This window comes from Scomber scombrus, chromosome 15 (genome assembly GCF_963691925.1).
Source record: "Scomber scombrus chromosome 15, fScoSco1.1, whole genome shotgun sequence".
In the NCBI taxonomy this organism is placed as follows: domain Eukaryota; kingdom Metazoa; phylum Chordata; class Actinopteri; order Scombriformes; family Scombridae; genus Scomber; species Scomber scombrus.
The window spans coordinates 16,939,778-16,959,484 of NC_084984.1; the positions used below are offsets into that span (position 1 = coordinate 16,939,778).

Below are 19,707 nucleotides of genomic sequence, written 5' to 3' on the forward strand. Positions count from 1 at the left end.
TGCTTTGAGCAGGTTCACAAAATAAAATACAGCTGACGCAAATGTAAAACCAATATATTCAGATTTATTTAAACCAAATACATATACTGTACATTTCAATGAAAAAGCGACTGAGTGTTTGAATCAATAAAGTTTTGTTTGGTCCCGCAGGTTGGAACGTTACATAATACACGTCCCGTCTTTCAGGTACTTCATGGACTCCATCTGCTGCGTCATAGCGAGAACTTCGTGAAATCCGGAGCTGAGTCCTGACATGTGCTGGAAGTACGCCTCCTTCTCCACCTGCACTGAGAGATTATTCACCCCGGCGTCTTTCAAAATAGCCGTCACCTAGAGAACGAAGGGAATTATACACAGTCACCAATCATCACAAATCAGAAGTGCCTTTATGTTCTCTGGTCAAACCTGACATATTTTCGGTATAATGAAGTTAAACCCTTGGATAAGGAGTCTGAATCTTGAATCTTGACTGTAGTGTTTGTACTGACCTGCTGTATGATCCTCTGTTCCACCACATCTGACATGATCTGGAGGTGGATGGTCCCTGCAATCATGTTGGCCGAATGTCTCCAGAAATGAGAGTCTCTGTAGGACAACACTCCTTCAATCTTCTCAATCTGGAATGACAAAAACAAACATCCGGAAAACAGTTTTTTTTAAGTATCTGCTTGATGGGGTGATACAGTTTTTATTGTTGCCAACACCAATGACAATGCTCAAGAACTTTGTCTCCTCCTCCTCCTCATCATCTCCTTACCTTTTCTAGAGCGATGTTCAGGTCTTTCTCGTTCTCTGGGGGACTTCGGAGAAGAAGAACCTCACAAGCGTCCTTCAGCAGAGGGATGACGCTGAGGAAAATGAGTGTGGCGATGAACAGCGAACAGATGGGGTCGGCGATCAACCAGCCGAACTGACGGATGAGGATGGTGGAGATGATCACGCCGACGCTGCCCATCGTATCGGCGAGGACGTGAAGGTAAACACCTGGGAGAAAAGGAAGGACACGAGGATGGTATCTGGTGCCGTCTTCCTTTCCGCAACCTTCTTTTTTATCTCACTCACCTCTCATGTTGGCGTTCATGCCTCCGCCGCCCGATCCATGGGAGTGCCCGTGTCCGCCATGACCGTGACTGCCGTGACCGTGGCCGCCGTGACCGTGTCCTCCGTGAGAATGTCCGTGACCTCCGTGGCTGTGTTCGCTGTGGGAGTGGCCGTGATGCGAGTGGCCGTGGTCGTTCGATGAGCAGCTTTTGCCGCCGTGGGAGTGAGCGTGACTGAAAGCGCAGATACCCACCAGGTTGACCAGTAAGCCTCCGACAGACACCGGCTGCAGGTGGGGCAACAAAAAGGACGCAGAGATTAGACTGACTGATGTCTGGGGACTGATGAAAGACTATTCATCCTTCATGGTAACGAAGTTCTTCCAAAATATATAAATGTTAGGAATGTCGAGCTAAAATCTTGTACCACACGTTTACACAATGTCTACAATACCAGCATTTAAGAAACAGTCCCCAACAACAAAACCAGTATGTTAAAGCACCACTTTTAAGTAGAAATGTCATGTAATCCATTAAAAAGATGGGATTTGGATGACCATTTGTTCCTGATCTACCAGTATAAGCTTTTCCTTTCAATATTTGTAAGATAACCCAGTGTCTTCAATGTTTTGACACATAGTGTCCAACAGCGTGACTTGTATTTTCCTGCTTTTCTCTCTGCTTTATCTTGGCTCTGTATGTAATGCGAGTATTGTCTTGTAAGCCCATGTGGGCTGGGGAACATGGAGTGAGTGGGCTTCATGACGGGCTGCTCCCACGATGAAAGTACAGCTCACCCATAAAGTCAGGGGAAGGATTTATGAGACATATTAAAAAGAATGATTGAAATCAATGTAACAAAGACAAAGATAACCTGACTTATAGTTTCTAAGCTGGATCCTACAGTTTCCATGATGTCTTTTCATGAGAGCCTCTCAGCCTGCTGAGTGCCCACGTCTCTCAAAGTCCACACCCCCGGTTTGTAATTGCAGGCTATCTGTTAAACATGTGCAGTCTCTAAACTGAGATAACCCTGATGACTCCTCCAGAGGCACAGAACATGTTATATAAAAGTGGTGGAGTGCCACTTTGAGTTTTTTTACTTTGTTATTTTACAAACGTGTGTTTGTATGATGAGGGCCCGTATTTATAAAAGTTGGGGGGCAAATTGCTTTTAAGATGTGGGAATATGTGTATTGATAATTTTATCATTGCAATTTTGCACAACTTTGTGAATTATGTTATTGATTTTGATTTATTGTATGTTCCATCTACCTGACCAGGGACTATGGGCGGAAAATAGCAACTTGCTAAAACCCTGCAATGCATCTCTCCTTGTTATATACAAGGATAGTGTTTTATTGCGCACTGTCCCTGTTTAAATAAAATAAAAATTACAAATTGTTAGAAAAAACAAATGAAAGCCATTCAGCACAAGGAATGGTGCAGACTATTTTCTTTCAATTTATAGCTTTTACATTAAAACTAATACGTAATACTAATACAATTAAATAATATTTGAAGTGTGCATATGATTTATGCTTATATTTTTTACTCTTAGGTTTTTATGCTGTATGTGTCACCATAGGAGGGCCACCCGGCAAGCTCTTGTGGGTTTTATTGGCTTCTCCTGCACATTTCTCTTTTGTTCATTATTGTTTTCTTTCTTTCTCAAAAATTCTGCATGTATTATATATTTTTCTTGAATTATGTATCTTTTTTCTTGTATGTGCAATACATTTAAATAAATAAATAAATGATTCAGGGTTGAAGGCAAGAACATAACCAGGACATAGCAAATATATGTTGCAAAACATGCATCGGGTCACAAGCCTTTACATGAATCTGGAGCAGCAGTTTACTCACAGTCAGCATGTCTGTGTTTATATTAGGAGGATCCAACAAACGGGTGACTGACTCCATAAAGACAAAGAAAGCAATGACCATCAGGAACAGACCGTTGATGAACCCAGAAAGTATTTCAACACGACCGTATCTGCAAAAAAACCAAAGAACCAATTTTAAAAAAAACATCCAGCTGAATATGAAATACTTGAAATTGTTATGCTGTTATCTGCTACGAAAGACTTTTCACATGTTCTCCATCAGCTTTACCCGTAAGAGAAGATCCTGGTGGCTTTCCAGCGGGTCATGAGGGCAGCGAACAGGCCGAGAACTAAAGCGGAGCAGTCGAACAGCATGTGGAAGCCGTCTGAGATCAGTCCCAGGCTGTTGGTCCAGACGCCGTAGAAGAGCTCCACAAAGGTGAAAGCCTGAAAGACACAGAGCAACAAAGCTTAAAGAAACTCAAAATGACATCAGAGGGTGAAGTCAAGACTCAATTCTGCACACCAGTCAACAAGTCTTAAAAAACAAAAAACAGAGTTAAAATTTAATTTGAAGAAATTTGAGCAGCAAAAACTTCTTGGAATTACATAACAGCTTTGTGTAATTTTCCTGATGAAGGCAGAACAAATGTGATCCCCCAGTGGTTTTATTTTACTAACACATTTTCATATGTTTTCCTTATAACAATAAAATTCAATCAATTAAAAAGTCCATTTAGTGTTTTTTGTGTGTGTCCTGTAGTCCTCTTCTTCTCCTCTTTAATGCCAGAAACGATAAGGAGTTCATGTCCTCAGTGTAGCTACAGACCTGGTTTGTGTTGGAAATATCCCTTCCTTGGAATAGCGTACTCTTACTGTGCGATCTCTGATAACATGTACTCAGTTTCTTATTCTTATGAGAAATGTTAATCCATAACTCCCTACATGAGGAAAAACAGATGCATTTTGTAGCATTTTAAGAATAAACAACTGTCCCCCAAGATGAGATCCAGACCGTTTCAGCGGACAGCCGAGTTGTGAGTTTTCTCTTCCTGACTCTGTACGGTACATACCAGGTTGAGACACAGGAAGTAGAAGATCTGTCTGGAGTCGTACTCCTCTAGGATCTGTTTCAGGGAGTCTTTGATGAACCGCGGGAGGGACTGTGATGTGTGCTGCAGGGCGTCGCCCATGAAGTTGTATAGAGGGGTCCCTTCAGGTGAGTAACCCACCAGGGTGCCCTTCTGACCTTTTCTTGATGGAGATGAAAGAATACTGGATGCTGCACAGAGAGAGAGAGAAAGAGAGATGTGGGAGGAGAGAAAGTGAAGTCAAATTAAAGTTATGATGACTTAATGATGCAAAATTGAGTTGTTTACGTGTTTTATATTGATGAATCTTAGCATTTAGCATGAGCTTTGTTGTTGTTGGATTAAAAATTACACCAACTAAAAATGCAATAGTTTTATTATTCTGTAGGTTAGCAAATACATAAGTTTATTCTTTGACCAATACTAAGGGGAAATCACAACTAAATCACTGTGTAATCAACTGTATCTTTATTTGATGACCTCATCCTAACCCTCCTGTTCTTGATCAGCACCTTATATTCACTGCTGAGTTTAAAGTGCATGAAAATAAAATAAAATAATATAACTTAAGTATATGGACAGAATTAAAGGAACATATGTAAGCTTCCCAGTAAGAATGATGAAGTCTACAGCTATACACACCACAAGATCTGTCAACTCTACTGTTTTTCTTGGGTTCCTTCTCCCACCATGGTCTTGTTTCATAATTTCACCCATAAATCTCATATTTGTTTTTGTTGTTTTTACAGTTCTACAGGTGCCACAAAAATATTCATGCTGTACATAACATGGTAGGACTTTATTATAGAAGTTTCAGCTTGCAAACAGCATTTTTATCAAACTACATTCTAAGTTTATTGGTTTACCCCTCACCAATGACCGTCGACTCAGTTCACTAGTTCGACTGTGTTTCAGTTCAGTGAGCGGCGAGCTCTAGTCAAGCAAAGATGGAATCGTTGATTCTTTTCAATGAGCTGACTAATGACTACAATGTAGAGAACTTCTTTGTCCATCACTGTTCTGTTGTAGCTTCTAGTAGCGCTCGTTCTGTTTCCCGTTCGAACATCGTATCCTTGAATGAGACACTAAGGCAGCCGTTACCGTTAACCTGGAGCGACCAACGAATCACAGCCCACTGCTGCTACACAGGAGTTAAGATGTTAAAAGGTTGAGTGGAATAACTGCACCTTCACAGAACATCTATGTGAAAATCTCGAAATACCTAGGAGATTATTTTCCCCATTCCTGACAAAAAGCCTGATAGGGAACAACCACGCAAGGTGGACTTTAGTGTTGTTCATGGTAGGAAAAATGATGTTATCCACTAAGTAGGTCGATTAAACATACGCACACCCAAGAAGCCACAAAGAACACATCAACCGTCTGTTTGTTTACAGCAGAGTGGGCAGTAGAGACTCCTTCTGATTAGATCTCTGGAGCTGAGGGGAAAATCTTTTTAAAATGTAAAAATAATGGTCCGGTGGGGTCTGTGTAAATTTCCCTTATTTTCAAAGCACAGTGTTGACTTTCAAGTTCCAAAGAATTGTGATTATCTGAGGTAGGTTTTAAACAATGAGGGCTACATGATTATAATTTACACCCCTGCTGATTCCCACCTCAGTTACTTACACATGATGAAGAAGATGGCGCTGACTATCACTCCTCCTGAGAGCACGTGCTCCGTGCTGACCTGCTGGGGCGGTTTGCTCATGGAGCGCAGCTGGTCGGTCAGCGGGTGAGTCCAGAAGTTGGCCAGCAGCAGGGCGCTGAGGAAAAGGGCGATGGCGCCGTAGCGGGCGCACCTTGGAGTCTCCATCTTTGCGCTGCAGACGGCCTCCACGTAAAACTCCAGGATCATCACGGAGAAGATGATCATCCCGAAAGGCAGAATGAGGGACGACCACGATTCTACTTTACTCTGAGGTTCACACAGAGAGAAACAATAGTCAGTGAAAGGATCAAGGAAAACAATACAATAGGAATACAATAAACATACATACAGATACACAAGATACCTTTATGAGCCTTTTGTTTATGTGGTTTGGACACGCTCATTTAATAAAATGGTAAGGTGTGTCCAAACATTTGACTGGTACTGTATATAATATACATGTAATTAAAGGAGTTAAGAAACTTACAGGGCCAGATTTCAATGTTATACAAACTCCTACAAACCACCACCTCAAGAATGACCGTAAAGGTGAAATGAACACTCATGACTACCTCAAGAAATATTCTAATTAAAAAACTTCATAAAAAATCTAATCAAATGGGTTTATCACATTATCTGAATCTCTCTGATCATATCAAATGGAAAAAGTTTATTAACTGGAGAGCATAATTTTAATGGCCGATCTTTCGTGTGTTGTTTTGATATGTCTTAAGCATAAATGGAAAACTGGCACTAAACAAACTTCACTAAAATCATGAGAGTTCATCCCCTGGTGACGATGAATATCCGCAGCAAATGTTAAAGAAATCTATTTATTGTATTTTTACTGTGTTATAAACTAAAGTCATTTGAATCAGAAGGTCGAGATGTGACTAAAATCATTAGGAATGATTCTCTGGAGGTCGTAAATTGATTGGAGTTCATTGACAATAAACTTTGTGGCAATCTGGAAAGCAGCCACCTCTTGAAACAGCACCTCTGTATTGTTTTTGGTCTTTTTTTTGTTGTTGTTGGCTCATTTTAATGCTGTATACTGTAAAAGCAGCTCACTGTGTGTCTTTGTATTTCTAACTTATATTACTCCAGAGGTGATGTGACCTAGGTCTCCACAAGGACAAAATGCGCTGTATGTGTGTAAAGATTTGTGTGCGCTTACTTCTGTAGTAGCTGAGAGCACTATGACCCAGGGCAGCAGCACTATAGAAGAAACCAGGTTGTCGAGGGCATAGAGGCGTTTGGCTCCGCCGATTTCCACTGAAAGTTTCCTGGAGGCCGTGTGGAAGCCCACCTTCAGACACAGGGAGACCACCAGCAGCACAACACCTCCCTGACAAGAAGAACAAGGATACAAGGACATGACTTTTAGTTAGAAAGTAAAAACCAGTACAGTGTTGTGCTTCTATAGGCAGCACTGAATGTTATATTTAATGTCTAACACAGTCTTTTCTTACTTTATGATCTGCAACTCCTAAAAATGCGATGGCAGTGTAGAGGAAATGAGTGAGCGCGCTGTCATGATGCCCCTCAGCTGGTCAGGAGATGAGTCAAGGTGAACACAACACAACAACAACACAAACGCTTCAGATCAGGTCAATGAACTGTTACGACAGCTGTGTAACTGATGTCCTTCATAAAGAGGAAAGGATACGGTGCTCCGCCATCTTCGCCATGAGGTCGTCGTTATCGAAGAGGAGGAGGCAGATCACAGCGATGATGAACAGAGCAGCACCTCTGGTCTGTGGAGAAATGTTACAGACAAACAAACAAAAATGCATTTAATAAAACATTTAATCACAGTGTTATTAAATTGTGGCAGTATGCACAGTCCAACACAGATGTTTCAAACAAGCCAAACGTTTAGCACTTCATCTGGAGGTAAAACTAAATGGGAGAATATAGAGAAGGTCAGGAATATGTGTGTTTTGCATCGGAAAGCTTTGCCTTTGTTTCCTCTTTCCAATAAATCTGTCTAATCTGGGTTTTTTTCCCCCTGTCAGATTCTCTTCTTGTCATCCTCTGCTTTTCTTTTAAGCTATATCACAGTGTTTACAGATCTCATCGATTAACATGGTGAGTAAAATGTTGTTATTACTGATAGAAATGACAGCTATGAAAGTTGTATAAACTGATACTGCTCTGCTGAAGTGAGTGAGTGCTTTCTTTATAAGAGTGGTTCTTTATCGGGGTTATTTGGTGACACCGTATTTAAAAAAACAACAAAAAAACATGTGAATTTAGTGTTTTTGGGCCTTCCTACCTTGGACGGCCCTCCTCCTGAGCTGGTAAACAGCACACCGAGGAGAGCGATGACCACCACATCACTGTGCTCAAAAAGCAACAACGTCCTGTGAAAGATACGAGCCGGTTTTTAACCAGAGTACACACAGTAAAAACAAGCAAACTGATGTATTGTATTGCTTGTAACTACTGTGAAAACCACACTAACACTTATTTACCTTAGAGGTCCACAGAGAGTTAGACCAAAGAATCCCAGTAGGTATATGACACAGCTGAAAACGGCGTGCTTTAGTAACTTTATCCACTACAAAGAAAACAGATTTGAATAGAAAAGATAAATCATTATGAAAGGTTGACAACATAGCTGTACAGGTGCATTATTATAATATATTTTAAGATAAATGATCATCCCAAGATCAACCATCAAATGTCTTAAAACACTAAAAACAACAGATCTGCATACACACTTAGATCTTATTAAACAGGAGTTGAATCAGGCACAAATTAAAGACAGAGAAATCCAACAAACCTGTCTTTTTGTGATGACTTTACCAGAGGAGAAAGGCTTTTGAAAGAAAAGCAGAATGACAGCACTCCTGCGGAAGAAGAAGGATCACTGTCACCATGTTGTCATCATCCAAAAACAACCAAAATACAACAAGTAATAACAAAAAGGTAATCAGCTTAAGTGCACTTACCCTAATTTTAGTATGAAGATGAACTGGACAATATGAACAACTTTTAGGATATCGTATGATTCAAAGATCCCGAGTGCCTTGAGGACCTTTGAGACAACCAGTAAAACGATGTATCTGGTCAACCTGTTGAGGAAAAAGACAAAAGGAACATACATTTGTACTACAGATGGGTGATACAGAAATAAAACATTATCCTCCACTGATATATAGACACACGGTTTAATATATATTTAAATGTAATATGCTATGTTTGAGTGTTAGAGGTTTGGTCAGAAAGAGAAGTAGTTTAAAGACAGTTAGGACTTAGGACTTTTGTTTAATTATGATGGATATCTTCAAGATTTTTTTGACTTTTTATACACATTTAACAGAAAAGAGAAATTGATAGAAGGATCAATATTGAAGATAACAGATAGCTGCAGCCCTTAGTTTAGTTTTAGGTTGATTTTATGGACTTAACCCATTCAATAAACTAACACTCATTAAACAACAGAGACATACCTGGAATTGGGCACCTCCACCATTCCCAGTTTACTTCCAGAAAGGACGTTGCTGCTGTATTTCTCCTCCATTTTCACTCCACTTACAGTATTTATGTCCCCAGTATCTTCAACATAACTGTTATCTAAACAGTTAAACTAAGCTTAGTCCATTTACCGGTGGAAACCAGGAAAGGGTTTGTTTTGGCTGTCATTCATTCTCCCGTTATACCTTCACAAGTTTATAAAATAAGCTGTAAATAAGCTCAAAGCTTCAGTCAGCTGCCAGCTCTCTTAGCCTGTTAGCATGCTAACGTTATTCAGATTTTATACAAAGTTTCTGGCAGCGGTACGTCCTCTGTGGATAGTGTACGTCACATTAATACACGGGGTACTTGAGTTAGAGGAAGATAAATAAAACGGTTTAGGTTGAGTGTCCCATAATAACAACTTAATTCCGTAGTTAAAGGATAAAGCATCCAAGCTGGTCAAAAAGCAGCAGCACTTCCGGACACGGTAAAACATTACACGTCATGCGTATTTCGTGACTGGTGCGCCTGCGCAGTTCAGTGTTTTGTTCCCAGCATGGAGACCATTGAGGTGGAAAGAAACTGTAAAAGTAAAAGAAATACATTTAAATTTAGTTTTTAGTGTGCTTCGTTTTATTATTTCGAGTTTATGGCAAGTTTTAGAAAGCTGGACACTTCCAGGTTAATGTTTGTGTCGAGTTTTGACTTATTTATCTCTCCTTTTTTATCATTATTTTGTCTGAAATTGTGGCTTTATCTCAAATTATGACGCAGTATTTAAGTATCTTAAAAATTAAAATTTTGTGTAAATATTTCACCTTTTTTTTACTTTTATTTTTCAAATATTCAGATATTTTGATCAACCTTTTCATAGTTAACTTAGTAAGTCAGAGTTTGAGTATTTTTATTTTCATCCTTCCAAACCTTTCATGGTATAAATGGACTTCCACATTATCTAACACTGTATATACAATATAATTTGAACACCCATGCATTTAAATAAAAAATATAAGACCAAATATTTTATTAGCATTCAACAGCTACATGCTTTGATAGTGGCTAAGACTTATGGGATATGTTGTTGGTTTTATTTACAGTAAAATGAAATCAATTCACTGGAGAATTAAACTAGAAACATCAAACTAAAGAAAGTAGAAACTAAAAATCTTATGTCAGTTTTTTTCTGAAATTACTCTTACATAAAATATTAAGATTAGTTCTTTGATGGTGCAACCTGGATACATCTTTGAGATGAACTCGGGGTCATCAGGTGTTTCAGGTATTAACATTAGACACCCTCAACAGGGCGACCCAACTGGGGGTGATCAAATGCCAACTTGTGTATTGGCAGCACATAACACTTTGTGTTAAACCTCTTAACCAACGGGAAGCTTTTTCAGCAGCTTCCAAGATGTTCGTACTGGCTCGCCTTCTTTGCAGCCCACATGTCTCCAAGAGTCCCAGGCCTGAAGGGCACTGTTGATACTATAACATGAAAATGATTAGGCTAGAATTTGTCACATAGCTTAATGAGAGTGTTTTTAATCCATGTTTGTGGTGTGGCTCTGGGGATGGCAATGTCAGTCTGTTGGCTGGTAGACCACTTTGGTGATCCTCAGATTTTCCTCTAGTGCCACCATGAATGAGATTAACACATGTAAACTCAACTAATGGATGGACTAGAGTTAAAAATTGGTAAACACATTCATATCCCCTTCAGGATCAATTTTCTGACTTTTCATCAGATCGTAATTTTAATTACTCACAAACCAAAACTTTGGTTTATGACAAAATACAAGCAAAACCAAGATTGATTGGCTTCCAAACTAGTTGTGATGTTGCAAAGTCATGCTTATATGTAAACACCTTAAACTCAGTTTTAATGTAAGCACAAAGAAACTTTCCCATTCATCATAATGTCAAACTCATACACATCCAGGTGAAGTAAAAAACTTATTTTTGAGTGGAAAAGGACTTTAATTACTTTCTTTGTTAGTATTTGCAATGGATACCTCATGACTCTCATCTTATATATGTGGAATCTACCCAACATTTTATTAAAGAAAGAAGACTCCACTGAGATTTCATAAACTTTATGAAAAATACATACCAGGTTGAGCATTTTGCTGAGATATTGGCTTTAAAGCATACAGAAATATATTTTACTCCTCTTTTTTTCAACAGCTTTATTACAGCATCAGCTCGGTAAGACATATTTGTCATTTTATATTCTCATTATTTGATGTGATATTTCAGTGGCGTCTGATGGACAAGCTGGCCTCCATTTCCAGTGAAGTAGTTATGCCAGAATATCAGTATGGTCCACAGATTCCAAGCAGGACCTGCTGATAATGTCCATCAGTGTCCTCCTGTGAAACAGAGGCAAAGATGTGGTCAGCTGAAATACCCTGAAACTTACTGACTTAATGGCTCTGTAAGTGAAAAACTGAGCTTATATTCAGGAATATTCATTCCTTCCTAGGTATGTCATTTTTACCAGTATGTCCTCCTGTACACTTCTGTTATACATGGCCCGGTATTGCTCCAAAATCTTCTGTAGGTCAATCTCAGAGCGGCTCACCAGCACCCTGATCAGCGTCTCCTCACATGTACCGTGGCCCTGTAAAGATGGAGCAGACCCTCAATCACTGAGCAGGTAGAACTCACTCTGCTGGTTTTACTACACACCAACATTTTTATGATATCAGGGAAAGTTACAGTGCTACATCTGTGTACAATCATCTACATAACCAATCCAATTTCCAGAGACTTTGAATATTTGTGGTGGTCAGAGCTTCAAAATCTGGCTTTTGAGAGTCAGCTGCAAAAAAGGAATTGGTTTCCAAGATCATTTTTGATTTGTGACATCATTATAATGTGAATGCAGCTTACTGTGGCAGACATTTATTTCCACTGTTTCAATCTGTCTGCAGAAGTATACGAAAAGACATCCAAGAGCTTGTGTCTCTGTGAGTTAGCAAGGAAAGTGAAGTAACCCTTAAAACCTAATCTATCCCTTTAAGGTTCAAGATATGCATTTGTCAAGTTATGAGCAGTAGAAACAGTTTAGGTGACACACACACACACACACACACACACACACACACACACACACACACACACACACACACACACACACACACACACACACACTTTGACATAAAGTGAGAGTTAGAAGGAGAGAGATAACTATACACACCTTCATTGCCAGATGGAGTTTCTCAGCAAAGAAAGCTGGTTTGTTCCAGGAACATTTCACTACACATTAAAGAGACACAAAGACACACAATCACAAAAACTGAAAATAAAATACAGCATGCAGCTGCTGCTATGTCTATTTTTTTTACCTCTGTGTTATAGTTAATCTAGTAGAGTTTTATGCTCAGGAAGAAATAGTCCATATAAAGTCTTAGACACTCCCTGATTTCACAGTGTTTGAGGTCATGGTGCCACATACAGGCTGAACTATGCAGAGTATGTAGTATATACAGTGTATCATTGGGTCTACCCAGTGTTCAGATCTGCAGTTTCATGCACTTCTCTTCATTTGTGTTCTCCAGCTGGAAATAATGGTTTTAATTTGTGCATTTAAGGTTTCCTGCAGCCTCTTTGTTTATTCTGGTTCTTGATGGATGCTCTTCTCTCACTGTTTTCTTGTTGGATAGAACATGTTGCAGGGCAGATTTCTCAGTAAAATTGTATTGTTTTAGTCAGTTTTTAGTTTTTCCTCTAGTCACCATGATGCCAACATTTTTATTTGAGCACAGGAAATTCATCTTTCATATTGACATTTACTGAGAATATCTTTGAGGATATTCTTGTTCCCATGAAGATCAGCTATTTCTATCTGATGATTTTTTTCTTAAACCTTGTGGTTTCACTACTCTTCAGTATGTAGTCGTCATTCTGTCTCACATTTCTTTTACTTTTTCTAAACTGAGTAAACTGTTGAGGAGTCCCTGCTCAAGCCTTAAATGGAAAACCTTTGGTGAATGATACCGAATCACGTCAAGGAAAGAAATGGTCACATCTTCCTCACCAATGTCAATGAGACAGTCTTCAATGTCTCCGCTCAGCTCCAACTCCAGGGCTTTAGGTAATGTGACGTCACTGACGGAGGCGTATTTCTCGAATGCTGCAGCAGGAAAGCAGACACACAGGTTAATGGCTGTTTATTGGCTACTGTGTTTGTCAGACAGACACTAGCCCCTGATATTTCCAGAAAATAAAAACAACAACCATCTTCCAGAATGTGGATGAGTAAACAATCAGCTTTACTACAAAAGAATAACGTGAATTTTGAAGTTAAGGGGCTGTTAATGTATAACAGCAGCTCTAAACAGACAACATGAGGACCATTCTAAATCATAAACTGGGGTTAGTTTTTACACATTTAAGTTTTGTACTAAAAATCCAAGCTAATGTTTTGTTATTTTTGTTATTTTCAACTTGAAAACATGCATAGTAAGTGGCAGAAAGAAATGAACTGGTAAATGGATCTCCATTGCTGGAAAAAAAGGTGTATAAACCCAAAGAAATCTAAAAATAACCTATTACAATGGACTATGTGTGTTAGGTGTGTTCCACCTGTTAGCTGGATGATTGTAGTTCCACTAGTTTTACAAGTGTGTGTGTGTGTGCATGCGTGCGTGCGTGCGTGCGTGCGTGCGTGCGTGTTTGTGTCTTCAGGTTGTGGCTGTTCTAGCCTTTGGCCTCCGATGAGACAAATCTAGCATGTAAATCATTCAAACATCGCAGTCACTCACTCTTAGAGAGCTGCGGTCCGCTGCGTGTGGTCAGGATGTTGATGAAGGCAGCAACGTCGATTCCATCAGCATTATCACCTGACTCAAACAGAATCTGCAGGTACAAAACAGTGCCTCTCCATTACCAGCTGACTCTGAAGTCTTCAAAACATTTACAGAAGTCTAGTGATGTTATATTATTTTCTTATTGTCAACAAATCCAATGAATATGCCAAAACTAACAGTGCATCAATCTACTAACATCCATTGCTCCATTGTTGCTCACAAACTGTGCAATATGTATTAATCCGCAACTGAAAATAGTTCCCAACAAATGCACTTGTTACTCCAGTTTGAGTACAGTTTGCTCAAAATGACAGTGCCCAGCTGTTTTAGGAAAATAATGGGCATATATATTTGTGAGCTGTTTTTAAAGATTACATGTTCAGTAGAAACCAAAAGGCTTTAGTGCCACATAGAGGATGAGGAAGTGTTTTCTTTGGAGTTATTCCATCCTTTAAACATAGGTTTTTCTTATTGTACCTCTGCATCCTTTTGGGCCAGAGCCATGTCGACTTCCATGCTTTCACTTTTGTTTGCTTTCATCATGGCCAGAAGAGCCGTGGTGAACTCATCGCTTGTCTCGCTCACAATAACTTCCTCCAGCTCTTCTCCGTACTCTGAGGGAGATAATAGAATTGCAAATTGTAATATTATAAAGGTACAAAGTATGACCTCAGTGGCTCTAGCTGTTGTTTAGACGTTTACTATCCTCCTGACAGGGTGATTACAGTGTTGCAACTGTCTAGGAATTCAGTGTTGTTCTACTGATGTGTGCACTGGAGGCACGGAGGAGTGTCAACTAAAATACCTAAGATGTTACATAAAATGTGAAACCTCAGAGACCAGCATGTAGTCCAGTTTGTAACAGACTGCGCTAGATCAGGACAGACCTTCTTTAAAGACCCTCTTGATCTCACAAATCTCTTGGTTTGATCTTGTTGCCAGAATCTCCACCAGGATTTCTTCATCTGTGCCCAGTCCCTGTTTGAACACAGTGACAAGATGTTAATCCAAGGTTAGTCTTTATAATACAATTTGAACTGAATGATTGAGTTGTGAAAATATTAATAACAAAACCAATATCACAAATAATTATTGACCCAGCTGTTCTTGCCTGGCCCATCGTTGATCCACATCCTTGATATTGATTTATTTATTTATTTATTTCTCTTTCTATTCCTTTCTTCCTTTGGTTTGGTTTGGACCCACTCACACAAACACACACATATCTTAACACGTGTGCTACAATATGAAAACATATGCCAAACATCATGCCTTTTTCATTTGTTGATTTGTTTGTTTACTCTTTTGACATTCTTGTTATAGTTGCTGCTGCTTTGTTTTTTTCTCTCTTTTTGTCACAATTTGTTTGAGTGTAGTTTTATTGTTCTTAGTTTTGTCATATGTGGCTCATTTTAATATTGGTCACTACTTACTGCGCTATAAACAAATAAAGAAAAAAAAGAAAAGAAAAGAAAAAAATAATAACAGTACACAAAAATGCCTCTGAAATGCTATACATTGAGGCAATCAGATAATCTTTGGCAATATATATGTAATATATGTACAAAATAGTATATATATTATGCTGTAATAGACTTAAAGCATTTTACTTAAATATTAATAATACATACATATAATACATTATATAAATACATAACAGCCTTCTCTCCAGTAACAATATGTTTGAGTGAACAAAATTAAAACCATTAATATTAAATCATGAATTTCAGCAAATTTTTATTTTAAGAGTATTTTAATACTACTTCATAGAGTAGTATTTATTGAAATCATAATGATTTAATTTGACTATGATAGATCATTTGGCTCCTTTACATCTATACTATACATTACAACTAAGTCTCAAAAACCTTCAAGGATAAAGTTGATGATATTCTATATGTTCTTTTCTACCAATAAATCCAATGAAAAGACTAAAACCAATATGTGGGTCACTAATAATTAGTCAGTGTAATTTGTGTGTGTAGTAGTTTATGGACACACATGGATCTGTATGGTAAAGGATTATTAGGCACAGACAATACAAAATATAGCCAGTCTCATCCTTTATGGAGAAGCAGGCTTGTCACTGGAAGGTAGCCGCTCCAATCCCCTCCAGAGGAAGGATAAATATTGGCAGAAAATTAAAGTACTCCCACCGCCAAAGTGCCCTTGAGCCAAGCACTTAACCACTAACTGCTGCAGTGCAGCTGCTCAGTCGCCACAACAAACTGTGGCTGGAATAAAAAGCAGCTTCCGGGTATAAATGTGTTTAACTGCTGCTGAAAAATTAGTGGTAAACTCATGCACAATGTCAGTGCAATATGTTGCTTTATTACATTTTGTGCTGACAGTGTGTGGAATTTAACGTTTTTGACTTGGTCTCATTTTCTTATGCAACAGTGCAATAGATTTTTTTTGCTCCTGAAGAAGAGATTTGTTCTTAAAGACACAACAAGGAAAATATCTGAATGGAAAAAAACACCAAACAAACCCTTTAAAATCCAGGACACACCAAATCAGAGAAGGATTCACCACTGGCAGGACAAACCAGTGAAACAAAGAGTAACACAGACATCTGGAAATCATTTCCTCTGATACTCAGTATATAAACTAACGATATTTACCTTTGTGGCTCTCCTGAGCTGGAAGGCATCAAACTGAGCAGGTGTCATGAGCAGAGCCAGAGAGACATCCTCCAAATCTGACCTGAGAGCGTCCTTCAGATCTTCAGCCAGCCTCTGCAACACACAGGCAGCAGCCACATGAGGGCATGAGGGTTTTATTGCTCATTATAGTAGGTGATACAAATAGGTGTGTGTGTGTGTGTGTGTGTGTGTGTGTGTGTGTGTGTGTGTGTGTGTGTGTGTGTGTGTGTGTGTGTGTGTGTGTGTGTGTGTGTGTGTGTGTGTGTGTGTGTGTGTGTGTGTGTGTTTTATTGTTTATGAATTCTACTTCTAATATGTAAAAGGAGGGTTTTGTATGTGTTCTTTCAAAAGTCTCATTTACTTTAAGTGGAAATGAGCAAAATAATGTAAAAGAATAGACACTTGTAAACAACATGATTACATAAATTGTAATAACAGCGTTCCTTATATTGCAACAGATTAGGGTTGAATGACACTTTGCCATTTTGAACTTTATTTTATGTTTCAATACGTTGCATATGTTCGGCCTGGTGCTGATTTATTATTATTTGACTATTCTTGATAAATGAATTACTCACCTCTCCTTTGGATGCTTCATAAACTACTTTGATCTTCTGTCTCTGTTCGTTGCTTCTCTTCACCAGGACTGAAATGATCACATCCTCGTCCACTCCTGTAAGCGACAAGTTGTAGTTACTTAGTTACTAGAGAACAGCTTCGAAGTCACAAAGTGGCTGCAAAAGTCATGAAAAACACAAAAAGCACTCTCTAGAGCCAGGGTTTGCAGGTTTGTCCATTCTGGGCTACTGTAGAAACATGGTATTGCAACATGGCAGACTCTGTGGAAGAGGACCTGCTCCCTATGTAGATATAAAGGCCTAATTCTAAACTAACAAAAACAGATGACAGGTTTTAACACATTAAAACATACTTCTGAATATTCCATATCTGCCAAGTCTGTTACGCTAAATGCCACTAAATTCTACACACTTAAGTGTTTGTATCATTTCTTTTAGATATCGTTATTGTGAAGCATACATTACAAAGATAGCTGGACATCTAACACCACCAACATCAAAATAAAACACTTTAATTTAATAAAAGAGAATAAAAAGCTTAAACAACTGATAAATGAGTAAAGTGCATTAAGTGTAAGAGTAAAATAGAATGTGAGTGTTTGTACCATTTGTAAGAATAACCAAACAAGATATCGAGAGAGCACACACACCTCTAGCTTCAATGGCGCTCTGAAGAACTGAGGCATCACTGCTGGCATTGAAGTTTGGGTACGGGGTGACTGTTCCATAATATTTAGGTTTGGGCTTACCCTTCACCTGGAAGAAAAGGCAGATGTTTTACACACAAAAAACAACTTTTTACAACCTGAAGAACTTGAAACTGGACTTATATCAAATATTAAACAAATCTGCAGTTAGCCAAGAACAGGAGTAAACTCCAATTGACTGTTCACTCTTATACTCACTGTGACTGTGTCATCATCTCTGTCTCTGTCATGGATATTTTTGAAGAATTTCTTGAAGAGGGACATCTTTACTTCACTGGAGAAGAAACAAAACCAATTGCTGTAGAGCCAAGAAGGAAAAAAGAAAGGATATCTTAATAAGAAAATATCAATATTTCTTCTTCATATTTAAACATCTGAAAAGCTCACCTGTGCTAATGGAGACAGTCTTCACACCCTAGTCCGTGGATGTGTTGTGTTAGTCAGAGTATTTAGCTCACTCTGCAGCTGATCCGCCCTTCCAATGATTGTGCAGATGATTTTCAGGCACCTGTAGAGGATCAGCCAATCGTCTGTCACCTTTCACAGACCACATACCTGTGAAGTGACACTCAGAGGTGCTCCAACCTCCGACTGGTTAGGTGACTCTTCTGTTCAGACTTGTAAATTTCTAGGTGCTTCACCCTTCAAACCAATCAAACAACATATTATTCACACAGACATGCAACACTACAGGAAACAGTGACAACTATAAGATAAAAGTTGCTTTAGTTCTTATTTTAAAGGAACTGATGAAGTAAACACAACTAAACACTGACCTGAGACCATCATAAGGTGAAAATTGGTTTTGAGTAATTATATGAAACCTGATGTTCCGCATTTTTCTCTCAAGCTGTTGCTGTTAAAGTCGCAGAGAGACATAAAAAAAATCCCAAAAATGGCAGAAATGCGACTAACTCGTTTGTTGGGTTAATAAATGTTGTTTTTCAACTTTATTTTCACTTGGTCATACTTTGAGTTACTCCCTTACCTCTGTGGTTTCAGGCAAATTACTAAATTAGACTCAATTATATAATAGGATAAAATAGAATGTCATGGCCATGTTTATTTAGTTTCTTTTGCTCATTTTTCCTCTTACTGTCCTCTGCCTTCATCCCTACGCTCTCTCTTTCCTTGGTTTGGCCCTTCTCCACTTGTCCTGATGCCCCGGGGCTTTCTTGCCTTGTTCCCACACCTGCTCACCTTTTGCCACTCCCAAATTATCGTCATCTCAGCAGTACTTCATATACCAGTCCTCTTCTGTCCACTCCCTGTCAGATTGTCATTGTTGCTTTGTTGTATTCTGGCATTCCAGCCACCTGTACCAGTTATTCAGTATTCTGTTCCTGTTTGTTACCTGTTCCTGCCTTTCCCTGAGGTTTAAACTCCTCCACATATTTGTGACCAGCCTTCCTCGCCCCTTTAGACTTGTCTGCTAGTTTGGACTGCTTTCTCATTGCTGGACTATAGCCTGTTTTGTATTTTGATTATTAGAACCCCCTTTTCCCCAAGCTGTCCTACTTTTTGGATGACTGTATTTGGATCCTCCTCTTGTTTGCCCGGCTACCTCCTGAACTGAAGAAAACAGGATATTAACAACTATAAAATATGTTATTAAAAGATTTGAAACTTTATTGCAAAGTCAGAATCATACCACAATTACAAAGTCATTGTAAATGTAAGAGAAAACAAAAAAGGCAGAGGCACAGATAACTGAGACATCAGACATGACCACACTGTAATTAATCTCCTACAATACAACAACACATTTAGCAGTAGATGGATGTTGATTACGAAGCTAATAATAGCATATTTATAACAGCATGAAAAAAATACTTAATTTACATTATTAACGAACTGACATTGAATGAAAGATAGAAAACATTTTAGGATTTC

The 19,707-nt window shown here is 38.7% G+C and overlaps 2 protein-coding genes across 2 annotated transcripts; both read right to left on the bottom strand.

Moving 5' to 3' along the window:
* Positions 1 to 44: 44 nt before the first annotated feature.
* On the bottom strand, positions 45 to 9,548 carry slc30a5 (solute carrier family 30 member 5). Its single transcript, XM_062434931.1, has 16 exons — positions 9,067 to 9,548; positions 8,566 to 8,688; positions 8,397 to 8,463; positions 8,086 to 8,171; positions 7,887 to 7,974; positions 7,278 to 7,365; positions 7,081 to 7,157; positions 6,786 to 6,956; positions 5,587 to 5,875; positions 3,940 to 4,148; positions 3,156 to 3,313; positions 2,907 to 3,036; positions 1,063 to 1,327; positions 758 to 984; positions 489 to 617; positions 45 to 330 (listed from the first exon to the last, which is right to left on the bottom strand). Exons 1-16 carry the CDS (start codon positions 9,135 to 9,137, stop codon positions 160 to 162), a joined length of 2,349 nt encoding a protein of 782 aa, XP_062290915.1. The 5' UTR covers positions 9,138 to 9,548; the 3' UTR covers positions 45 to 159.
* Positions 9,549 to 11,385: 1,837 nt separating this feature from the next.
* LOC133995220 (annexin A1-like) lies at positions 11,386 to 18,078 on the bottom strand. The gene is made up of 11 exons (XM_062434550.1): positions 18,013 to 18,078; positions 17,758 to 17,863; positions 17,108 to 17,202; positions 16,509 to 16,622; positions 14,772 to 14,862; positions 14,362 to 14,498; positions 13,840 to 13,933; positions 13,113 to 13,208; positions 12,273 to 12,331; positions 11,571 to 11,693; positions 11,386 to 11,442 (listed from the first exon to the last, which is right to left on the bottom strand). The coding sequence occupies exons 1-11, from the start codon at positions 18,076 to 18,078 to the stop codon at positions 11,386 to 11,388; spliced, it is 1,038 nt and encodes a 345-aa protein (XP_062290534.1).
* Between the last annotated feature and the right edge of the window lie 1,629 nt (positions 18,079 to 19,707).

Coding starts and splice junctions, on each gene's coding strand:
- slc30a5 (XM_062434931.1), bottom strand. CDS start 9,137: ATGGAGGAGAAATACAGCAGCAACGTCCTTTCTGGAAGTAAACTGGGA. Junction 7,158..7,277: donor GGCGAAGATGGCGGAGCACC/GTATCCTTTCCT, acceptor TCTCCTGACCAG/CTGAGGGGCATCATGACAGC. Junction 5,876..6,785: donor TGCTCTCAGCTACTACAGAA/GTAAGCGCACAC, acceptor TGTGAACCTCAG/AGTAAAGTAGAATCGTGGTC.
- LOC133995220 (XM_062434550.1), bottom strand. CDS start 18,078: ATGTCCCTCTTCAAGAAATTCTTCAAAAATATCCATGACAGAGACAGA. Junction 16,623..17,107: donor ATGAAGCATCCAAAGGAGAG/GTGAGTAATTCA, acceptor TGTGTGTTGCAG/AGGCTGGCTGAAGATCTGAA. Junction 14,863..16,508: donor AGCTCAGGAGAGCCACAAAG/GTAAATATCGTT, acceptor GTGTTCAAACAG/GGACTGGGCACAGATGAAGA.